This window comes from Branchiostoma lanceolatum, chromosome 11, assembly GCF_035083965.1.
Source record: "Branchiostoma lanceolatum isolate klBraLanc5 chromosome 11, klBraLanc5.hap2, whole genome shotgun sequence".
In the NCBI taxonomy this organism is placed as follows: Eukaryota; Metazoa; Chordata; class Leptocardii; order Amphioxiformes; family Branchiostomatidae; genus Branchiostoma; species Branchiostoma lanceolatum.
In genome coordinates, this window is record NC_089732.1 from 13689658 (window position 1) to 13712570 (window position 22913).

General features: G+C 42.0%; 1 protein-coding gene across 1 annotated transcript in view; it reads right to left on the reverse strand.

Annotated features, from left to right (window-relative positions):
- Positions 1-11091, reverse strand: part of LOC136444996 (uncharacterized) — a 61380-nt gene extending 50289 nt beyond the window's left edge. Inside the window, exons 1-3 of the mRNA XM_066442826.1 lie at positions 10513-11091; positions 7915-8253; positions 1971-2046 (exon numbers count right to left, since the gene is read on the reverse strand). Coding sequence (XP_066298923.1) covers positions 1971-2046; positions 7915-8253; positions 10513-10585 — 488 coding nt within the window. The 5' untranslated portion in view covers positions 10586-11091. The remainder of the gene's footprint in view (positions 1-1970; positions 2047-7914; positions 8254-10512) is intronic.
- Between the last annotated feature and the right edge of the window lie 11822 nt (positions 11092-22913).

Here is a 22913-nt window from a genome sequence, read left to right on the forward strand (position 1 = left end):
TCAAAATGTATGTTAAAAGCTAGCGCAGGCCTATCTGGCTTATGTCCCTAATGTATTGTGAATTCCAGTATGCCTCTTGCTGTTGATTGTAAAATATAACTAATCTGTTATTTCAAGAAATTTATTCCCTGGATGTGTCAGATTTAAGAACGTGGATTTTTCCACTCTCATTTACAGTTGCAGGTCAACCCATGAAAAGTTACGTTTCATCCGCGATAGTTAAAAATCCTCGGCTGAAATTCGCTACATCGCCATACGAGGCGCTGCCCGCATTTTAATGTGTCGTTTGTGAATAATAAAATAAAGATCGCCGCCCTTTATACGATTTTCTCCCCCTTTGATGTTTCTTTTAACGTATCCGGCAATCCTTAGTTATTGGTGTCTTCTGACCTCACCAAACATTTTGTAGTCGCCGCTAGCAGCCCTAAAATCTTTCTGAGAGGATGGGTGTGAGTCGGAGAGCAATTCTAGAACTACAAAATTCAACCTCCGTGGTGGACGGGGGGCGCCACAAGCATTCTGCTTGCCTGCTCTATAAGAGTCAATCCGGGGACTACGTAATGAGAGAATGTTACCAGCGGGTGTCAGGCTGGAGTTGTTTCGCATTAGCTGGTAATTACAAGCGGAGGAAGACGGTGCACCCGGGGTCGTGCTCTATCGATTCACACGATGCAATTTGAACTCCGTCGAGGCATCAATATTGTTTGATTGAAATTCTTCGGGGACGAGACGATTCTATTATGAAGCCGTAATGTGTCCCTTGGAGGACGTCCCCAACAAAGGGAAGGAGCGACTGTAACCTGGCTCGGCAGTCATGTTATCTGCGCTTATTTAAGGCGTTTTTCATGTAACAAGGAGGCGGCAAGAGGTAGCAGAACGGCGAACGAACGCAATTGTGCAGACGGTATGCCAAGCTAGGAACATTTCTCGTGTGTTACTGAGCTTATAAACAGATAGAGTGGCTGCTTACAATGGCTGGTCACGTGTTAACCGACTTACTCATTAGTCATTGCTACATTCATGTCTTCCCATGTGCTGAGTTTAAAGAGAGAGGGATACCGCATATACATGTCATACATAGGCGTCCAGGTGTAGCAGAACGGCGAACGAACGCAATTGTGCAGACCGTATGCCAAACTCAAAACATTTCTCGGGTGTTACTGAGCTTCTAACCATATTGTGTGACTCATCTATTTAGGGACACTTTCGGCTGAAGTCACAATGGCTTGATCACGTGTGAGTCGACTGACTCACTACTACATTAATGTTTTCCCATGTGCTGAGTTTAAAGAGAGAGGGATACCGCATATGCATTTCTTTAGAATCATCAGTACGTTTTTGAGACATGTGACTGTCTCCATTTGCTGAGCATATGTTACAAACTAAGCTTCATTTCGGTCTGTTATATCAATATTAATTCTGTCTGTCACTTTTATAATTGAGGGAAACATCTGTCATCTTATATTAATTACAAGGATGTCATGGAATTCAATATCGTTATTGCAGATTTGTTGGAGGAAGAGGACATTGTTTAGAGGATCAAACTGAAGGACCAATGAAATGGGACAATGGGATAGGATTTAACAAAATTTCTAAGTGAACAGAACATGTTTTTGTCAAGGACTAAGTAATCCACCTCTTATGACACAAAGACAAGAGGAGTGCAAGATGAGTGAAGACGCCACACGCACCAGGGTCTTACAATCACCTCTTAGTAGAGACGGGGGACGCTACAAACTTTCTGCAACACTGCCCACCGAGTTACGTGTTGTGTCTGCATAACATGACGTCATGAAGCGGTGTATTGCTCATTCGTTGTGCTGTTCCGAAAATGTGGATAAGTCAAATTTTCCCCATTGTGTTGGATACTACAGTTTAATCCTCTTCAGAATAAGTTCTACCAACACGGACGGACTTTCAAGTTCAAAGGTACACTTTGTTCCACTGATGGCTAAAAACGTTGTACCTACGTGCATGTTAACTTGACCGCTTTCCCCCTCCTTTCGTAGACGTCCTGTCTCGGGTTCAGTTCCAACTTGGGAGGCACTGAAACATACATGAAGGAGGACAAAGATCAGGGGGGAGATATCATCAGTCATGTCTGCTCCAATGCGCTTGAAGGCTAGCACCAACAGTTCAGCTGTTGTTTCCAAATTGCATCAAAGTCGTATCAGGCTGAGTGGTTTTATGACATAAGCCATACCTAGGGGTAGACCGTATGGGTCTGATATTGCGCCAGATGCCACAGGGTCCCCACACGCCCCTCGGTATACACCATTAATGCTCCTTTATTGCGGATATTAGTCTCACAACCAAATGTGTCTATTAATAAAGTGTGCGATGGGTAGAGGGCGATACATCATTGGGACATGCAAACATCTGGTTCCGATTTCTCAGATGGTGGCATGAAACTGTTGGGAATTACATGGGATATGAACTTGACAGAATTTATATCATCATTTCTCTTCCATGTAAGTTCGAGGGTTTAGCTTATGCTAGGGTCACATTTCCAAGCCGGGACCCGGCCGGGCAGTTTGGCGGAGCGAAAAGTACGACATAGAAGACAACAAAAGACATAAACGTAAACCTGGTTATTCATAAGCATGATCTGTGTATATTTCTTGATATGAATTTTTATTTCACGTTTCCGCAAACATCCCGGCCGGGCCCCGGTATGGAAATGTGACCCTAGCATAAGGCTGACATCCTTCCCGCTTTAGGCTTAAGTAAATAGACGTATCAACTTATACTTTGGGGCCTATTCTCTGTAGAAGAGTTATTTTATGTACCTCCATGGACATATTTGATCCTTTATTTTCTTAGAAATTGAACGGATATTAACTGTATCACTCTTCCGGGACTTTTATCACTGCAGGACGGTCTCCGAAAATTGGACATTGTGGCATTTTGTTGACGCTGATTTAAACTTTATGCAAGCAATTCGACAGCTTTTGAAAGGACAAATTGAAGCAAATTTCTATGTTTACTTAATATTTGAATGTATTTGCAGTGCTTGGCTGTCCGTAACTGCATCTGTTCTATTTGCGTGTCTATCTTTGCATATCACAATTTCGTGAGTTACGGAAATACTTGTGCTCAGTCGCAATATTTTGATATCAAAAACGATCTCAGCTGGTTGACTTGGTATTGTACTTATATTACCCGTTGCCAATATTACAAATGCTATTTTATGTGTTAATATTGGAAGAAGCAAACAATAATAGTCAAGTTAAGGATTCCCGCAATGAATTTCAGTCACGTAGAAAAATCGCACATTCAAGCCAAATCTTCCTTGTAACCCCATGACTTTCACCCCTATGAGATTAATTACTTTGTTGGAGCGACTCTGCACACACTTGGGCGTTAGTTGGTGACCTTAACCAGCATGCCAAGCGGAATAATCACCTAAACAACCTTTCACATTTCCCGGGGGGAAGGGGTGGTGAGGCCGGACAGATACAACAGCGATGTCTCTCCCAAACCATGTAACGAAGTAATAAAGCAAAGACTGGTAATTAAACTTCTGAGGCTCACACCATAAAACCTGAAGATGGGACAAGCCCGTGAAAAGGTCAGGTCATATAGAGCATATCATCAGCAGTGTAATTACAACCAGGCAGTCTGCGAACGGATTAACTGGCAGCTAGCACCATCTGATATACGCGCATGAACTCTTCTGTTGGAGTGGGCTCCGCTGAATACAGAAGTAATTAAGGAGTACTTAACGTTATCGCCCGAGGAGTGGAAAGGCTAGGATGCTGACTGTGTAAAAAAATATAAACTCAAGGGAGGGGCCCTGCGTGCTCTGGCCTTTAGCCATAAGCGAGGATAATTACCGAACGCGAGTTTTGCATGCTTCGTGCAAAGACCAGGTTCAGAGAAATTATCCCCTGATGTGACAGATGTTTGGGGTGATGCGTCGGACAATAGACGCGCTCTAATAGCACGCAAGGTGGAGGTCAAGACTGGGAACCACCTGTTAACAGTGGTGAAATTCTCAAGGGCAGTAGAGGGCACACCCATGTAAGGGCTTTCGAAAATTAGATTACCTACGACAAAATGGACCATTTTTTAAAGTCATAAATCACCAGAAATAATTTCATTGGAAATTTAACATTTTTGTATCGCTTGAATGAAGGAACACGTCAAATTTTAGTGTGGAGCAAATATGTATCTGTTCTGACCAATAAACCATTATTATTATTATTAAATGACTACAAAGAGATAGAATCAGACTAAAAGGCAAATGACATTACAGTTTTAATTCTCGCTTTTTCAATGTTAACACTATGCTTTAATGATGGATGGAACAGTGTATGTAGCAGCAAATATAGCAACGAGACGTAGTCACACGAACTGTCGCAATTTCCATTCCGTGCACACATCAAAACTCGATCAATCAATCGACAAACGTAGAGACTTGTCGAGGGTACCATCTTACGTGTGAAATTAAAAATAAATCAAATTGTGGAATCATTTGTAGAACGTCAATTTGCAGTGTTATCGCACGTCGCAACTTATATGTTGAGTTAAGTGTTTCCGCTTGAATATGCAGACCAAGAATACTGCCGTCTTTTCCCAAATTAAACATTGCAGAAGACTATGGATATATTTCTTTTTCCGAATGCTGAAAGTGAACACATATACAGGCGAAGGGGCATGATGCAGGTTATATACATCTATGGAGGCAAATTTGTATGTAACTCTGTGCAAAAACGAGACAATATCATAAATTCCTGACACAGCATACTGTTACTAACATACTGTTCTAGACCAATAGCATGTACATTATTCTATAGATTATTTCTACTGTCAGTCATAGATTAGATTAGTTCTCTATATTTGTCAACAATTAGCAATAGTTCAACTCTTATGTGCGTAAGTTGCTATATATTGTACAAGTTACAATTGTCGCGCGATAAAGTTCTTCTTTATACTGGTGCTTGCAATAAAACATAAAAACAATTTCAGTGCGGTGGATTTGAGGTATAGTCGCCCTAGCTACCATTAAGACCTAATTCTGCCCAAATTACCCGAAAATGCCATTTTCCATAATGCCGCATTCTGGATAGCTCCGTCATTTTAATGAAGCTAATATACTCTCTAACAGCTTCTGGTATGATGACTCCATTAACGGTCAAGTAATGACTAATGTAATGCCCGGGACAAACGATAACTGCGTAGCACCGCCACTGCTAATAGTTATCGATGTACTGTAGGAAATATTACTCATTGTTATTGACACTTGTTGGGACTAGTGCCAATCGCTCTCACGAAGTGGTGGACGCTTCTGTTTCCAATTGAATTATAACGCATTATAACCGCGCCGGATAGCCACTAGAGATATGATACCTGCTATGTGAGGTTTGCACGGACTTATTACGTAACAGACAGCAGAAACGCGTTTACCTCGACCCTTCTCCCTCCCCATCGTCCAATTACAGAGAAATGATTAGATGATTGACTGACATAACTTGCGAATTGGTCAGGGCTTCTGTGTCCAATTGAATCATAGCACATCATAACTGCACCTTGTAGCCATTAGATACACAATTACTGCAATAGAAGATTTTTCACCACTTATTTCGTACGAGATGGCAGAAACACTTTTGCCCCCTACCTCTTCCCCACCGCCCAATTTCAGAGAAAGGACCCGATTATTTGACAGCCTTCTCTCGCGAATTCGCCAGCGTCCTATTTCCCCAGAATTATAACTCATCATAACTGCGCCATGTAGCCATTAGATACACAATGACTGCAACAGAAGATTTTTCACAACTAATTTCGAGCGAGATGGCAGAAGCACTTTTGCCCCCCTCCCTACCGTCCAATGACAGAGAAAGGACCCGATTATGTGACAGCCCTCTCTCGCAAATTCGTCAGCGCCTCTGTTTCCCATTGAATCATAAAGCATCATAACTGCGCTATGTAGCCATTAGATACACAATGACTGCAACAGAAGATTTTTCACAACTTATTTCGTACGAAATGGCAGAAACACTTTTGTCCCCCTCCCCACCGTCCAATGACAGAGAAAGGACCCGATTATTTGACAGCCCTCTCTCGCAAATTCGATAGCGCTTCTGTTCCCATTGAATCATAACGCATCATAACTGCGCCATGTAGCCATTAGATACACAATGACTGCAATAGAATAATTTTCACAACTTATTTCGTGCGAGATGGTAGAAACGCTTTTGCCCCCCTCCCTACCGTCCAATGACAGAGAAAGGACCCTATTATTTGACAGCCTTCTCTCGCGAATTCGTCAACGCTCCTGTTTCCCCAGAATTATAACGCATAATAACTGCGCCATGTAGCCATTAGATACACAATGACTGCAATAGAAGATTTTTCACAACTTATTTCGCACGAGATGGCAGAAACACTTTTGCCCCCCTCCCCACCGTCCAATGACAGAGAAAGGGTGATTGACAGCCCTATGATTACGCAGCTTCGACATACATTGGGTAATCAAGTCACAGCAGAAATCAACGATGTAAAAACCAGCAGGAACAGCACAATAATTGAACAATTACAGTACTCTATGTTACTTTAGTACCATTTTGTCTCGTGCGCGCAAACAAAGAGGCCATACAAGTTATGGCGAGGGGAGGGGGGCAAATTACAGTACTAAAAGAGAGCTTCGCTGTTAACATGACATCCAACATATTGTCAGACGAGCGGTCATAAATCCCAACGTCTGGTGCGTTTGGATGAGTCAAGGCCTTCTGGTTTGGATGTTTTCCATTTTTGTTCGGCACCTCAGCGAAAATAATGATAATCATGAATAAATAAAATGTGCCACAAAGTGGGTAATCCATCTTAATCTGGCGGTGGGATTACGTGTAAAATCAGTCAACTTAATCTTTAGCGGGGAATGGCAAAGCTATTAAGCACACGTTAGCTTAGAGGATGGTATAATAACTTCATCGCAGTGAACCTTAATGTACAATAATTTCTGCTATTACAGGCTCCGTATGGCATTTACTATACATTCCACAATACGTTGTCTGAAATATGCGGAAAAAACTATGGTATCTACGTTTTTGCAAACTTTAAAAGGTTAAAATCCCCATCTTGGACCCCGCAATAACACCAACCTATTCTTCAGCCACCAGGTGTAATTTCATTTATTTGTCTAGCGCGAACATATTTCTTTGCGTGAACAAAACCCCAGATTGAATTAGCCGGGAGGGTAGTGCTCCACATAACGTGCTATCGTCTCCTGGAAATCTCGGGCTTTTTCTAGCCTCCGTTGCAGGCTCTGAACCGGCTTTTTTTGGGGGGGGGGGGGGCTAAATAATACACTTTTTGCAGCCAACCCGTAACTATCAGTCAACCCTGTAACTATACCGGCAAAATGGTTACGGGGGTGGCTGATGGTTACGGGCTGGCTGCAAAAGGTGTATTATTTAGCCCCCATTAAGGCCGGTTCAGAGCCTGCTATGGAGGCTAGGCTTTTTCTGGGACGCCCGAGTTGGTGTGAAGAACGGGCAGTCTAGAAAACGTGCCTGTGCATTGGGTCACCTTCCTTGAGTATATTCCCTATTGTAACGAGGAAAGAACGGGACATACAATCTTAAATAGGGCATGTTGACCCGCCCAACCTTCGGCATACTTCAATCCTTTCTTGTTATTTCTTTAAAGTCCAGATTTTGCATAGCGGATCCCTACACAGTGCGTGTGCTAGCGTGATCTTGTTAAGCTTCTGGAAAATTGCCAATTACGATGCATTCTTTGTAATGAAGATTTAATCATTTAATCATCCCGTTACAACGATTCTTGCCTTTTCAGCCATTTCCCAATGTAGAAATAGGATACATATTCAAGCCGTCTGATAATCCAGTGTATGTAATATATAGTCAATGGCGTATTGCTGTATAAGACGAATACATTATGTGTGTGACTTACCTATGACTTCGAGGGAGACATGTCTTTCTTTAGGTCCGACTTCCTCCAAGAGGGCGGTGAGGACATACATACCCTCGTCTCGAAGCTTCAGGTCTTTAATCCTGAGAGACCCCCTGTCCATCAGCTCTGCACGTCCTTTCAATGGTCCCAAAGAATTGGACTGCTCGCCGGTACCCTTCGGTTTATACATATAGACTGCGATGCGAATCTGGCCCGAACCCTCGACTTTGCTCCACGTTAAAGCCACAACTTGGTCCATGCTGACGGCACCCGGGAGTGTGATAGAATCTCCCTGCGTCCCCTTCGCTTCAACCGGGTTGCCCATTTCTCCATGGACCCCTGCGGTAAAGAAAACGTTGTACACGGTCAAGAAAAGGGAAATGCCGTGCCTAGACCAGGAAGGGGACATAATTTGACGCTTGCTCGGCCCATGCGGAATCTCCGCAGACGGATAAACTGAGACAGAAAACAGCAGGCCGCATCCGCGTAGCTGTGCGAGAGAGACTCTGATATGAATGAATCGGTCGCGTGTTATCTTGGGAAAGCATCATCAACTAAATTAGCATGTGATTATCTGTAATTGTATTATCGTGCCTCAAGTGGTAAGAATTTATAATGCGGGCGCTCTCCCGGGGCGTTTATTGCAACGTGAGAAATTCAGACAAGTTTGACAGGTTCCGATACATGCAATGTATATCTCGTCAGGCCGGGTACGGTATGGGGTAAGGGTTAGCTTGCTTCGAGGGGGGTCTCGGTTTGATTGACACATGGCTATCACATCCAGCTCAGTTGTCATGCCCGTGAACGTGGTGTAGATTCAGATTTAGTCGTTGTTTTGGAAGATTATCACTATCTCTTCCTGGAAAACGCCAACGCGTAATGCGCCTCCTGGGCATTGAATAACGTCGTTAGCGCCTCTAGCCTAACTCCGAGACTAAATGGGCGCCATTGCTTTTTTCCCGTTATCTTTGCCTTCTTTTTGAACTTTTCAGACAACCGCAGGCGGTCGCCAGTGGCTTAAATCCACACTACCGCGGCTTGACATATGAAGACTTCGTTTGGCTTTGACAACATAATTCTGTTTAATAAATAATAAATGCTCGCCGACCAATAACGCCACTGCAAGCCGACGCCCGCTACTTTGCAACCCATTTTACGACATGGTAGGATTTGGGATCTCCTAATTAGCCAACATAGGCTTATTGTGATCCGATTATGAGAGTAGCTCGGCTGCAAAATGAATTTGGTGGATGAAAACCCCTAACGGTCCTCTGTCTGATAGACGCCAGTGGAGAAATACATCGAAATAATCAAATCTTTTTGTCGATGAGATGGAACTGGATAACCGTAGGCACAAATGGTGCCGACCCTGGATCGCGTGTCTCCATTCATCATAGTCCGGGTGAGGTACTTGAATACAGGGCTCGTTTCTGGCTAAATTAAACTGCGTTAATAATCCGTGGAGCTAACGGTAGACAAGGCCCAAGGGCGCAGTAATAGACCACGGAATATTTAGCATCTGCTCCTTTCGAATCCTTCATATTTTGGTCGTGTTTTCGTCCGGAGATGTCTTGCTGTGGTTTCGGTTTGCCGGAGGCGTGTATGGCGGTTGCATACATGCCTCCTTCATGCTGTATGGTTCTTTAGAAAGCTCTCGGAGAGCACCTGCTGGCTAAAATGTCTTTAATGGACGGCGCTAACCACGGTTATACCCCCTCGCTGTTGGAAATCAGACACAGACACGCAATACATAATAACCTATCGCACTTTCCTAATGCTCTGTTTCTTTCTCGCCCACGAGGCGGTCTGGCCCGCGGGCTAGCAGGAACCGGTGATGTGAATGGCAATGGGCTGTAGCTACGGCAGAATGTCTACAGCGTTATTACAGCAGATGGGAATGCCTGACCAAATCATCTCACGGTATATCCAGTGGGGGGAATTATATGGGAGGCCCAAAGACTGCTGCGCTTGCTATCTCCGGTAATCGAACAGCAATATCCTGTTTGATGTTGAAGCGAGCCCGTATATCTGTACACGGCAAGCGTAGCCTGTAGGTGTGTTAGTGGCACGCGCGTGCTTATCTCTCGATCGCGGCATGCGGAGGGGTTAATGGTCGAACAAGGTTTGCCAGATCGAAGCACGTCGCCCCATCCTTCAGAGCGGACACCTTGTGTGGATTTGTCCCGGGGGGAAATGCCGACGTGAGAGTATAGCCCGGCCACTGCCGCTAACGTTTTGATCTCACGACAAAGGCGGCTTTGCAATGCCTGATACGTGTTGCATGAAAGAAAATGAGTACACCCAATATCAATGGCTGCCATTCGGCATTCCGTGCTCTAATTCATACCATCTGATACACAGGCTGAAAACAGGGCAGTAAAACACACTAGCGGCACGCGTTTTGAAAGTAAAGCATTGCAATCCTTTGTCAGTTGTAGGAAAATGCATCAGTCTGGCATAGCTATAGACCACCATATAGACGGAAACCGGAGCGCTAGTCTAGGAATTAACCTGGAGCTAAGTCCCGTTATCATGTTCAAGCCCTGTCATTTCGGACCATTATGTTCGCTGGCACGGCCACCCAGTGGTATCACTTACCTTGCAACCGCAGCCAAGCGATGCCGTAAAGAAGCAGCAATCGGCGCAGGCGGTCGGAGGCCCTCCTCCACATCACTGCGACGGGCCTGTCGGTCTCTCGGTGCGTCCACAAGATCTCCACCGGCCGCTCACAGCCTCATCCGCCGCACGGGAAGACGTCTGTCGCCGGTACCCATCTCCCACCTCCCGTTACTTGCGGTGTTCTCTCCACAGCCCACAGATTCAATAGCGGCTGAGGCGATTGCGAATCGTTGACCGAAGTTGGCAGCGCGCAGGAAAGCTTAAGCTGCGCTGCCGTGGCGACAACCCCCAAGTGTAAACTCCACGCGAGCTGTCGGTCGTCCGGGCATCTCGCTCAAATCCCATCGATCCTTGCTGCGCATCGCCGAGTCCCTAATGTCGTCCCGCGCGCGGTGAAAAATTATGGGATTGATTATGGCGGGAGAAAATGAGCAATGTGCTCATATGGAAAGGGCAGGAGAATGGGTTTTCCACATACTTCATTTAAAAGCAATTTGCCCCAATTTATAAGGTGCGGAGCCTATGGGGAATGGCGCCACCCAGTGACGGGCTATTTAAAGTGCAATGTTTCAAATTCAAGATAAAAGTACTCCTCATTCGTCCTGCTTTAGCCCTCGGCCCTGCTCACTGTTGCCCAGTCATCAGATATGCAACCAGCGAAGCGATTCAGGTCCAGAACGACCCCGCGTTTCCTTAGCGCCCCTCCATCCTTCGACCCACTTGGCCCTAATGGCATTAATATGTAGAGAAACATTTGGTTACTCGCCGGAATCCTTGCCCCGGCTTTTTCCTTCAATTTGTATCCTTGGTGACAAATTAAGGGCAACACCCCAGGGCACGTAAAAAAATTGTAAAAAAAAATCACCGTCACCAGACTTCCGATTGTAGTGGAAAACTTTGAACTAATCCAGATGACGAATTAAGCGAATCGACATCTGTGGCCTCGGAGGCCTTGTTCCGCTGGCGCTGATCCTTGAAGACCCAAATTGCGAGCGGAGATTGGAAGAAGTCGAGTGTCCATAAACGCCTTTTGGTGACGGCGTTTTCCATCGCGAGAATCTGCTCGCAGCCAGGACTTTGGGAATGGCAAGCCGGCATGAAATGAAGGGTTCATTTCCTTCTACAATGGTGTCAAGGAGGGAGCATCTTGCTCGAAAATGGTAGGGGAAAGCAATTGGCGACGTAGGGGTCACGCCAGGTGTTACCCCCAATAGTTCCTGAAAAAACCTTCTGCCTTCAAGCGAGTAGATAAAACTGCTGAGCGTAGAGAGGGGAGAGCCACATAAGGTGAACCCGGAACGACAGTTGGAATTAGATTTTGGCTCCACTGCCATTCCCACGGTTTCTACTAGAATTAGCACCCGCCAGACACATTCGCAACGTTGCTGAAGAATTTATACTGCATCTGAATTAACCTCGCAATCTCTCCCATATTGCCTCCAGTCATTTCTACAACCACTTTTGAATACACAACGTTTCGCCGAGCTATACCCCCGTGGTAATTTAGCAACACAGAAGCTACGGGGCGCTTTTAGAAAGCGCGGTGACGCAGTAGGAAATGTTGTAGCTCGTTTGAACGGGTTGAAAGACTCGTTACCGTTTTCTACGGAGAACTTTCCATCTTAGTGATGGATGGGGAAATAATAAGACTAGAGGCATACGCTAATTATGAGTCACTTTTAGCTTACCATTTATTTTCCAAAGATCAGCGAGATGCTCTAATAGAACAACACTAGCTCTGAGTCTTGATTGATAATGCCAATGTTTTGCTGTTGCAGATAAAAGGTTTCCAAATAAATTGAGAGCGAAGTAATTGCACCTTATCCTAGTTGTGCCTTGTAGTATAATACAGAAGCACATCTTAGTGCTTTATTTTATTAGATCATTCTTTGTATTAGTTTTTCAAAATGAAAGTACGCATACAGAATAGAGGCCGGAAAACAAGTTATCCAACAACAACATGTAACAGATAAGTAAGGTCCAGGAAACAATGAACGGAAATGTATTTCACAGCTTCTGTACCTAAATTCTATTTGTTTAACTTGTTTTTAAGGTATGTAACATCGAAAGGGGTATGTCGGCACAGTAATGTTCATACTAAGTAGAACATTTGCTCCGTGGTTGAAATTTGACCATAAAAAAAAATGAACCAATCACCTCGGGGACAACCATCTTTTCCAGAAAAAGCTAGACCTGATCCTCGAAATTAGGTCACGCATCTGACGGCTTTTCCGGTTCATTAACGCCTACAATTGTAAACTGTTGCGGTGGTGTTACAACTCGCTGGGGGTTAGACGGAGGTGTGTTCTATACCACGCCGCTGTCCATATCGTAGGAAATCTCCGCCGCTTGACGTGAATAAATGGCGCCTTCCGACCGCAAAATACCGCGTTACATGCCCGACTAGATCCCGTAAATGGGTAGGGCTTGTCCCCGCCCACGAGACGGCGTATTCGGTGGATCATTTTAGTGAATGATATCCCACAAACCGTGGGTAAATGTCATAACATTTAATTTTTTTGGAAAATACTGTTGAGAGAGAAATCATCATACTCTCGAGGTTCCCTTGGCCATGAGTACAATTACTGAGTACATCAACAGACCATGAAAAGAGAACAACGACATCATCATCATCATCATCATCATCATGAAGAAGTCGTTTCAAATATGACATCCTATCTTTACACAGTTACATCAGTAAGAGAAAAAACAAAAACTTCAAAAAAAGTGGGGGTCGGGAGGAGCTCATAAGTAATTGTAATAATCTCTTTCCTAAAGTGATAAATACATGTTCGTACACTACCAAAAATCTTTTTTCTTGTTTTTTCTTATTTTTCTTGTTTTCTTATGTTGAGAAATATTTTCTGATACAAAGAAAAACAAGAAAATTCAAGAAACCTTCTACAAAGTTTTGCCTATGTCAATTCTTACATAAAGAATTCTATTCCTTTTTTTGAAGTTAAGAAAATATTTCTAGCATGATGTTTTCCAAGAACAATTTTCTAGAAAAAAAGAAAAAAATTGTCTTTTGCTGTCTTACTATAAGATTCATTTTTTGCTTGGTTAGATATGGTATTCTTACAGATTCTTTCTTTAAGGCACAAAATTACACCTTTTCCAAAGCGAGATCAAAACCTCTTGTTTTACCCCTTCCTAACACGCATTTGATATTCATTACCAGTGACATGTCGGAGGGGTCAGTTCGAGCCTGTTCAGATGTTCCGTATTATGCCCCAAAGTCCAGTACAAGTGTGTGAGCGGAATTTTTTCGAACGTGTTAGCGACCCCCTGCGGTCACCCCTAGTTGAACGGTAGGCTGGCAAATCGAAGTGAGTGACCCCGGGAGGATGACCTTATCGACGCGTGTCCATATTACTAGAGAGAATTCAACTCTGGCAACGATGCTTTTGCAGTCGCGTCCAAGAAGTCAGTTCAGTGCTTAATACTGTTGTTTAGCAACTAGATTCTGATTTGAATTAGGAAGATGACATGTAGAGAACTGCTTGAGCGATGCAGTGGTATTGCCCTAATCTCTAAGCAGATCTCCACGGTGCTAAAGTCGTACAAGCTAGCCAGAAAAGCTCCAGTCAGCCAGGGAAGTTGTCAGGCACCGGTTGCAATTAAAAAACCTTCTGCGAGTTGGATACGGTCTTTGCAACCGTTGGATCTGCTTGGAGATTAGTATTGCCCGGCGTTGGTTGCAACATAAAAATGAACCCTAAACACCAAAAAATCTAGAAGAACGCTAGTCATATAAGACCTACAAAGACGAAGCCACCTGAAAAATCAATATTCAACCTGCTCACCGTCAGCAACGAGTTCACCAAGTCATCTGACGATAATTCAAATGCACAATACTTAATCAGGAAAAAGAAACACAGCTTGGCGTAGATAGCAGAAATAAATCGGAGATATGAGATAAAACTCACGGATAAAAAAAAGGAATATTCCTTCCAGTGATAAAAATGTCGATATATAGCGTTGCGATATTGAAATCGTTATGGCACATTGGCTAGCATTCATCATAAAAAGTTTCAATACATGATGACGAAATAATGTCAAGGACATCTTGATGATGATGCTTTCGTGTAGCTGTTGGAAACTCTCGATGATGATGATGATGATGATGATGATGATGATGATGATGATGATGATGATGATGATGATGATGGAAACTGTCATCTGATATCAACAGATTGTAAAAAGGTAAAGCGACCAAGTGCAGATTGAGGACCAATCAACCCTAGCTGACGTTTTTTATAGCGTTCCTTGTGACTGAGTAGCCATACATGTTTGTACTAGTCCCCGACGTATCTGCCTTAGAACCTACCTGTTTTAAGGTGACTTTAGAATATTTTTTTTAGAATATAGAAGAACTTTATTGCACGACAATTGTACATGGTACAAAGTATGGCAAGAATTCGTAAACGTAATACAGTTGGATAAGAACGATTGTAAATTGCCAAAGATAAACAGTTTTTAAGTAGCATATTGTATGTCAAAAAGTATGCAATTCAGCCTATGGCTGCGATGTCCTTTTCATATTGATCAAAATGATCTAAGAAACAATTCATTCATTTATTCATACATACATAGCTAGCAGTGCGATTCGAATTCAGCCTCTTAACAGCTCGTGTCTTTCAGTCATGTACACGGGTCACCCCTAGTCTTCTCGACAAGTGTGTTGAGTTCTTTTACGTGCAGAGGTTCGACGCCCGAGACTTACTCCTGAAGATACTATGTATGGCCGCTGGCTTTACGCCACCATCCGAAAGAGCGAATGCCACCCCAATGCTTGAGCGGGACCCGAACCCCCACCAACTGTGTCCACTAAAATTGAGCCATATGATGAAGCTGCATATGCCTGTAAACATTGTGTCGTATCTGCATTCAAGCTCAGACGATTTTCAGCTTCAAGTATAACACGTGTGCACTCGCAAGCTGTGCGAATGCAGGTTGTCACCTGCCATGTCACGTATAGCAGGGTTAAGTGTAGCAAAGTCTCCTGGTAGCCAATTATTCCTTACAAAGTCACTGCCTTACCTGCCTCCCAATCAAAATCTTACAGCTGTGAACTTGGACCAATGTAATTGGGTTCTTTGGGACGTCGATACCTAGCAGTTAACTATATGTTATACAACAGATATGGCATAAAGTCGCCGGGTTGCCGGTTATGTCAAGGGCCACGAGGCTCATCTGTGCTTCGCTTTGACATAGGTCAGGTCGCACGTAGCTTTCCAGGTAATATGCAGCTTATGACTGTGTAGACAAATTGGTCCCATAGACGTTCGTCTGAGACTACGATCGTCAATCCAGCAAGTTGAATTAGATCAAGTAAAAGCTAAGAGCTAAGAGCTTTTCTTGACAAAATGACGTCATCGTAACTGATTATTGTAAATGCATTTAAGTTCGCGTGGTTTTTATTTCGCTGTAGGGAGAAAATGGGTTTTTTATAAGTTCGCGTTTGAAAGAATAGTAGAGCTACAGTCATAGGTGGCCAAAAATGTTCGCGGTGGTTTTATGTTAGCGCTGAAAGCTCGCCGCGAACATAAAACCACCGCGAACATTTCTGTATTTACAGTAGTCCCAATAGTTTTGTTTTGAAGTTGCAGAAAGTAGTCGAGTACCGTCGGGCCCGCTTTTTGGTAACAAAAAGAAAAACACGGAAGGCTGAAATTTTTTGAAGTGAAGACATTAATTATAGCTATTGATAATGGGAATATCTTATTTTACTGATAAAAACATAGTATTACATTTTGTCCTATCTCAAAATCGATGAATGTTATGGTTCCGCGTGAAGATTACCATTTAAAGTGTGAGTATCAGAAATAATGTAAAAATGAATTCTTAACGAGTTATGATATGCGGTGTAGATATTTGTCTTCTTCTATATCAGAATTCCCATACAGTGATCAAATGAGCAACTCCAATCACATATTGACATACGACAATTCCTGCATTTTAAATATGTGACGGTACATTCACAATTGATGATAGAAATTGCACAAAGTACATAGCTTCATCCTGTACTGTATAGTTGTTTGTAGAATAGCTAAATTTCCTAGAATGTTGTGTCATATACAATTATATCCCTTATATATAACAGTTTCAAATCGTATCGCCACGGTAACAGTTATAATTCCTAAAGAAAATATGCAATCAACAAGTGCGTGGTGGTGACGATAAAAATTTCAGGAAACGAACCATACGTAGACATGACAGCGCATATAATTCAGTCAGACTTTACATTCCCTTAATCTTAACTAATTTTACGGTGATCACAAAAATGTATGTCACATGTCAGACAGGGATATCGCAGTCTATCGTTCACCGCAGCAGTATAGCTGCCTCCCACTTGCTGACTAATAACTAACGTCTGTAGATACCAGTCAATGAACTATATATTGCATTCCGGCAGGGATTTACCCACAAATTAACGAAAGGGTAGTGTGCCGGCGATAGGCTTTTAGCACAGTTTACCAGGCATCTTCCAGTAAGGTTGGGGATTTAGGGTAATTGCATCGACCAATAATCTATTCTTGGCGGTGAGCCACCTTTTTGACGCTATAGAGGTAATGGCGTATTTCACCTCACAGTTACGAATAATATGTTGTACTAGAGATTCTAAGAAGATATTCACACGCAGTCTGTCAATCCATACGCTCCTTTCTACTCGTTGGCAGACAAAAAGTTTAACATAAACTTGTCGGGAGCCTCGAAGGAGTTAAGATGGGAGTTTAAAGTTGACTTTAAGATAGATGGGCATAAAATATGGACCAATTCTGGACTGTGCAGAATATCAATTCCCAACATGGACCTCCAGGTGGTGACAGACAGGAATCAGAATCACTGCTACCACAGGACAGCGGTCTTATAATTGGGACTCCGTTGGCTCAGACGGATTTACCCCCGACACGTATACTTATCAAAAGCAGTATCACTCACTCTGGGACGTGAGACGAATTTGATTCGAAACTCACTGCTTGAACTGAGAACATGGCGAACAAGGTGTGGTCTGCTCATTGTTGATCTTCGACCTGATAACGAGATAGCAATCGGAAAGCAAGAAAACCATAGAGCGTTTTCACATGACGTCATAACGATGTCAGTCGCCATATTGGTGTCCTTATTTGCAGTGGATCATTGCTTACATGTTTTCGGACTTTGAAAGATGTTACCCTCTGTGGTCTGCTAATTGCTGATCTTTGACCTGATAGAATGACTGTGATCAGTAATCGGGAAGCAAGAACACTATAGAGCGTTTTCACGTGACGTCATCATGGTGTCAGGCGCCGTGTTGGTGTCCTCATTTGCATTGGATCGTTACTTGGATATTTTCGGACTTTTAAAGATCGGACCCTCTGAACTACCCAGTACTGAATGTCAACAACTCAAAGAAGAGATTACTAGGAGAATACTAGAAACATTACCGATAAAATACAACAATTTTGTGTACGCGATTAGCTAGATAAATAGGGACATCAACATGGTGGTCATCTTCTACGTACTAGTATACCCGCTTCATTGATATGGTAAGTAAATGATCAACGCTCTGTAACCTTATAAGGCATTCTGGTACTATTCTAAGATCTATATGAAGTTCCTCCTAAAGCCTATATTTTTAGCAAAATATCATTCTCGACCTCCTGTGCCGCTAAATTAATGCAACATAGTCGGTATCATTACTCTTCTGTCATGAAAGTATAGTTATCATAATTGTAACCATACAAAACGTGTTCGAATAGATCTGGCTGCTGCCCAAGCCATGAACATCACTGAAGCTTGTCCTGTACCTCGCTGTGGGATACACTAACCTACGCGTATGTAGCAGATAAAGCTATCTATACCTGGGTTAATTACCTTAGCTGAGCAGGTGTGCAGTGGATTTCGGATTGCTGCTAAGGTATTGAAATCGGTCAGACGTTACGTCTGAACGTGTTATGGATGAAATGCTGTACATTGTATCATGAATGGTGCCATGATTACAATGTATTAAAATGAATCGGTTAGCTTACACTCTAAATGGTGAATATCATGCCACTGATGTAATGTTGCAATATCTTAGTCTTTATGTACGGGGTGTCCCAAATAAAGTATGGCCAACTTTGATAAAGGGTTATCATTATCATACTAGATACTGTTCAGACAATGGGAAGTCTGTGATTAATGACTGGGTAGATATCATTAGGCTATCAGTTGAACGTATATCAGTTGCACTTGTTCATGAAATTAATCTAAAATATAATTTCTATGGAATATCCTGTATGATAGATTGGGGTTATGACAACCCTTCCTTTTCGAAGAGCATTTTAGTTTTACTTTTAATCTTTAGTTACCTAGTATTGTAGTACAGTACTTTTAACACACAGATGCTGTAGATGGCGTCTGCCTTCTGCCATGAAAGGTGGTAGAGTAACTCAACTGTTCATTGAGCTAAACTAGTTAGAGATCACTTTTACTACCTTCAAGGCACGCCAACTGGATAATATTTTGAGACAGACGTTTCAGACAACATCCGCTATATCTTTGGTCAGTGACTAAGGAAAGATCTGTTAGAACTAGGTTTTATACCAAAACTCTGAATAGATATGTTAATGAAGTGAAGACAATTTCAGATGGTTCAATATTCAGAGTTTTGAGTAACCATTTTTGGCGTATCTTATTACCTGGATGTCAAACCTTCATCAACGTACCCTCTAGGTAGTTCAAACAATTGCATAAAATGGTGTCTAGACAACAATACACTTTCTTAACTCAAGTCACGCATGGTTCCCATATGACGCCGTTAAGCGTTAAACGTTAATAACATACTGCTTGATAATGATGTACAATGATAATTATTTTCTACCCGTTTGTATTCCCCTTGCCGGGTTGTACTTCTTATTGCTCGGTAATGAGTACGCTCACTAATGAGTGCAAAATTACGATTACAAAGATGAATGCGTCACCACACACCCCTTGATTGCAGCCAGCTTAGCATATTCAACAAACAAGTTAGAATGTCATTACAACATGAATCGATAGTACCATGGACTCTTACAGATATGACACAAATCCACATTCAAGAAATACATTTTTTTACCTAAAACAATTATGTCGTGGTTTTTGAAGTATTCTATTTCGTTGATGTAACCTTATTCATCGTCATTACTTTCCCTTAATTGTCCCCAATTCTTTGTGATGCAGATGCATGTTTCCATGCGAGTGATCTACTGGATGTCTGCAATGAAATGCACAACAAAAATGAAAACAACCGAAGCACAGTATCCTCACTAAAACGTAAGAAACATGGTTCAACTTGCCTTGTTGATACATACACAGTACATTACATTTGTTTTCGTTTCTATTATTTATACGTTGATGCTCAATTTGCTAAGACTGTATTCCTGTAAGTATGATAGAACGTATACCAGAGTCAAATTATATAATGTTTGCAAATAACGTTTGTTTCTAAATGTGAAAAAAACACATTATTTTCAGTAAAATAGTATGATAATAGAGATGACAGAAATCATACCCTGTGGCATGCTCTGTTTGAAACAATTTCCTTGCGTAGAATACATACAAACATTATACAGTGACATTAACATGCATGTGTTCAACTCTGCCAAGGTACGTGGCGTGATGATATGGCATGCAATCAATTGACAAATGCGCCTTTAACAACTTTGTATGGTAGAATGATTTTGTGAAATTTGATGCAAATAATGGGTATTTGCGAAATCACAGCAATAAGATGGAGACCACCGGTATCTAAGAATAATTTTGACGTTTTTATCATATTTATGATAACTTTAGATAATTTCGCCTCACATTGTCTTAGTTCTCAGTGCGCAATTGAAGACGCTGCGCTATCATGACACTAAGAATTCAGGTCATAAAGCAATTGATGAATGTGACTAAAGAGGGCAATTTGGCATTCCATTTAAGCTTATTACAATTTCTAAGTGTTGGCAAAGTGAACTTTAATTACGTCGAGGGACACATACCATTATAACATTACAACTTAACGCCGGTCTACCTCTCCAACGTGCTTAATGCATTCCTCACCACTAATGCTATGATTTAAAAGCCTTTTTACCGAAATGATTTATTTGATATATGCTCTCAAATATCGATTAGGAAAAATGAAATTTCGGAGGCCAGACAAGTATAGATTTAGCCCGTTGATATGAACAAAGTTAAAAACAATGTTGCAAAAAAACCGTATGACTATGAATTTTGCTTTTATGTAAAATAGACTAACTCCCTGCTTTGAGCGATGAAACGTTTAATGAAACATGCTTTAGTTGGATCATCATGTAAACTAGACAACATTTTGCGTTTTTCAATCTCAACCGGTTTGGTAAGTCGTCAGAGAAATCATAACGTAATGGCCGAATTATTAACAGAATTACATACTTTTGACATTCTTCGTTATTGACGACCTTTTTAAGGATAATGTCAATTTTTAATTTTGCTTTGAGGATGACAGTTTTCATCGTGAAACATATCAAATGTCATCTTCATCGTTATGGTAATATAACGTCGAAATGGAAATATGTTCATCGTTGAATTATACGTTATTTAAAGTGAAGAACATGATGAACTATGTCTATGCCATACCTTCGTCAAATGATGTAAACCTTTTCGACTGACATATTACGAATGCTTCTCATTGATAATGCAAATACGTTTCCCACATCAGTTGATCCAATTCTCCAACCTAATAACATAAGCTGTTATAAGCATGAGAGTCTTATATAAGCAAAGGATGAGGTCGTAGTTTGCAAATTATGTGTTTAATGATGGTCACCTCTAGTTAACATTCAAACGTTGCAGCTATGACATTCGCGCCATTTAGCGTCCTTAGAATTATTTACATATATTCCTATTGATTATGCAAGTTAGGTCTCCATTTGCATGCTTTATATCTGTCGATATTCCTCTCTTTTTCAGTTACATATGCAGTTCCACAACAGGCTGCTAGGGTGCCCAAACCTATACCATTTTTTCCTTACATCAAAAGTTATAAGCCACGAACCAATCAGCGCCACGGGTAGTTCAGTACACGAGGTATTTCAAAACTGCTGTAGTACCATGGAAACCCATTAGGGGGTTCATAATCAAATCTTTTCTTCGGTTTGCTAATACTCACCAATATGTCAGATAGCATACAGATCCATCCACAATTTCTTGAGTCTGTTGTTCACAAATAGAAAGCGGTGATCAACTGATGACCGGCCGAAGCTTCGTCAATCTTTAGACAGTTAACTTACCTAATTTATATTGAAAAATATTTCTATCCTTCTTCTACTGTATACCGTTACCAAACAGTCACACACACTGCACGTCTCAGTACTTCTTTTGTTTACGAGTCACTGATGTAAGGAACAGATTACGTTTATTATGCATCGCAAATGATTACAAAATACCTGCAACCTCGGAATTAGGTAGCGCACCCTTTTGTGAAATGCATTGCTTTTAGCACCGTCATCCCTCATAATGCAAATACAAATCCACGGCTTAACCGCTATCAGTCACGTTTGGGATATTGGTGCTCAGCCGAGGAAAATCTTTAGTCAGAAAGTAATTGAAATTTTATCTCTTCATGAGGCAACTGTCGGTTGTTCATGCGACATATGGGAGTGGGGATTATGGTATATGGGTTATTTAGGGATTTCCCCGATAGTAAGTGGCATTAGAGGGGATTAATAAAAGTCGTTACACGTCCCGGAATGAAACGTTTTGGAAGGAAAACTTCTAATGCTGATGGGGTATTAGCTTACAACATGGAGATACGTGTGGACGTGTACTATACCTGCCTACGGTCAAAGATAACGTTACCATCAGAGTCGATAGAAATGCCTCCTCTACACCTGATTGGTCAATGTGAATATGATATTGACCGTACCCATGTCACTAGTCTGTTTTGACATGAGTCAGAATGAAAGCTCGTTGAGAAATTGCGGTGAGAATATCAAGCATGCTTAATTGCACATACATGTCAATCACTACTCGATGAATATGTCAAGCGGCTTGTTTTGTCGCTGGACCAGGTAATTAGGTTTGCCTGGTTGCCTATGAGGTTATTGATGCATTTAGACATGGTTCAGGTCGAAGTGCAAAAAGTCCACCCCGAAATATCGATACAGTCCACTACACGAGCCTTATCCTACCTTATAAATCTTTTGATACATACACGTGTCACAAAAATGTAGAATGTAGACAATGCATTTCTTTACATTACAGTTGATAGCCTAGACGGAAACGCTGCAGGTCACAGCGTTTTCAAATAGTTTGTGATGACTAATAGGAACTGCAACAGCTGTGATATCGTATGAGTGATGATCAGCAATGTTGTCGAAGAGAAGAATTGTAGCGATGGCTCACACTATGGC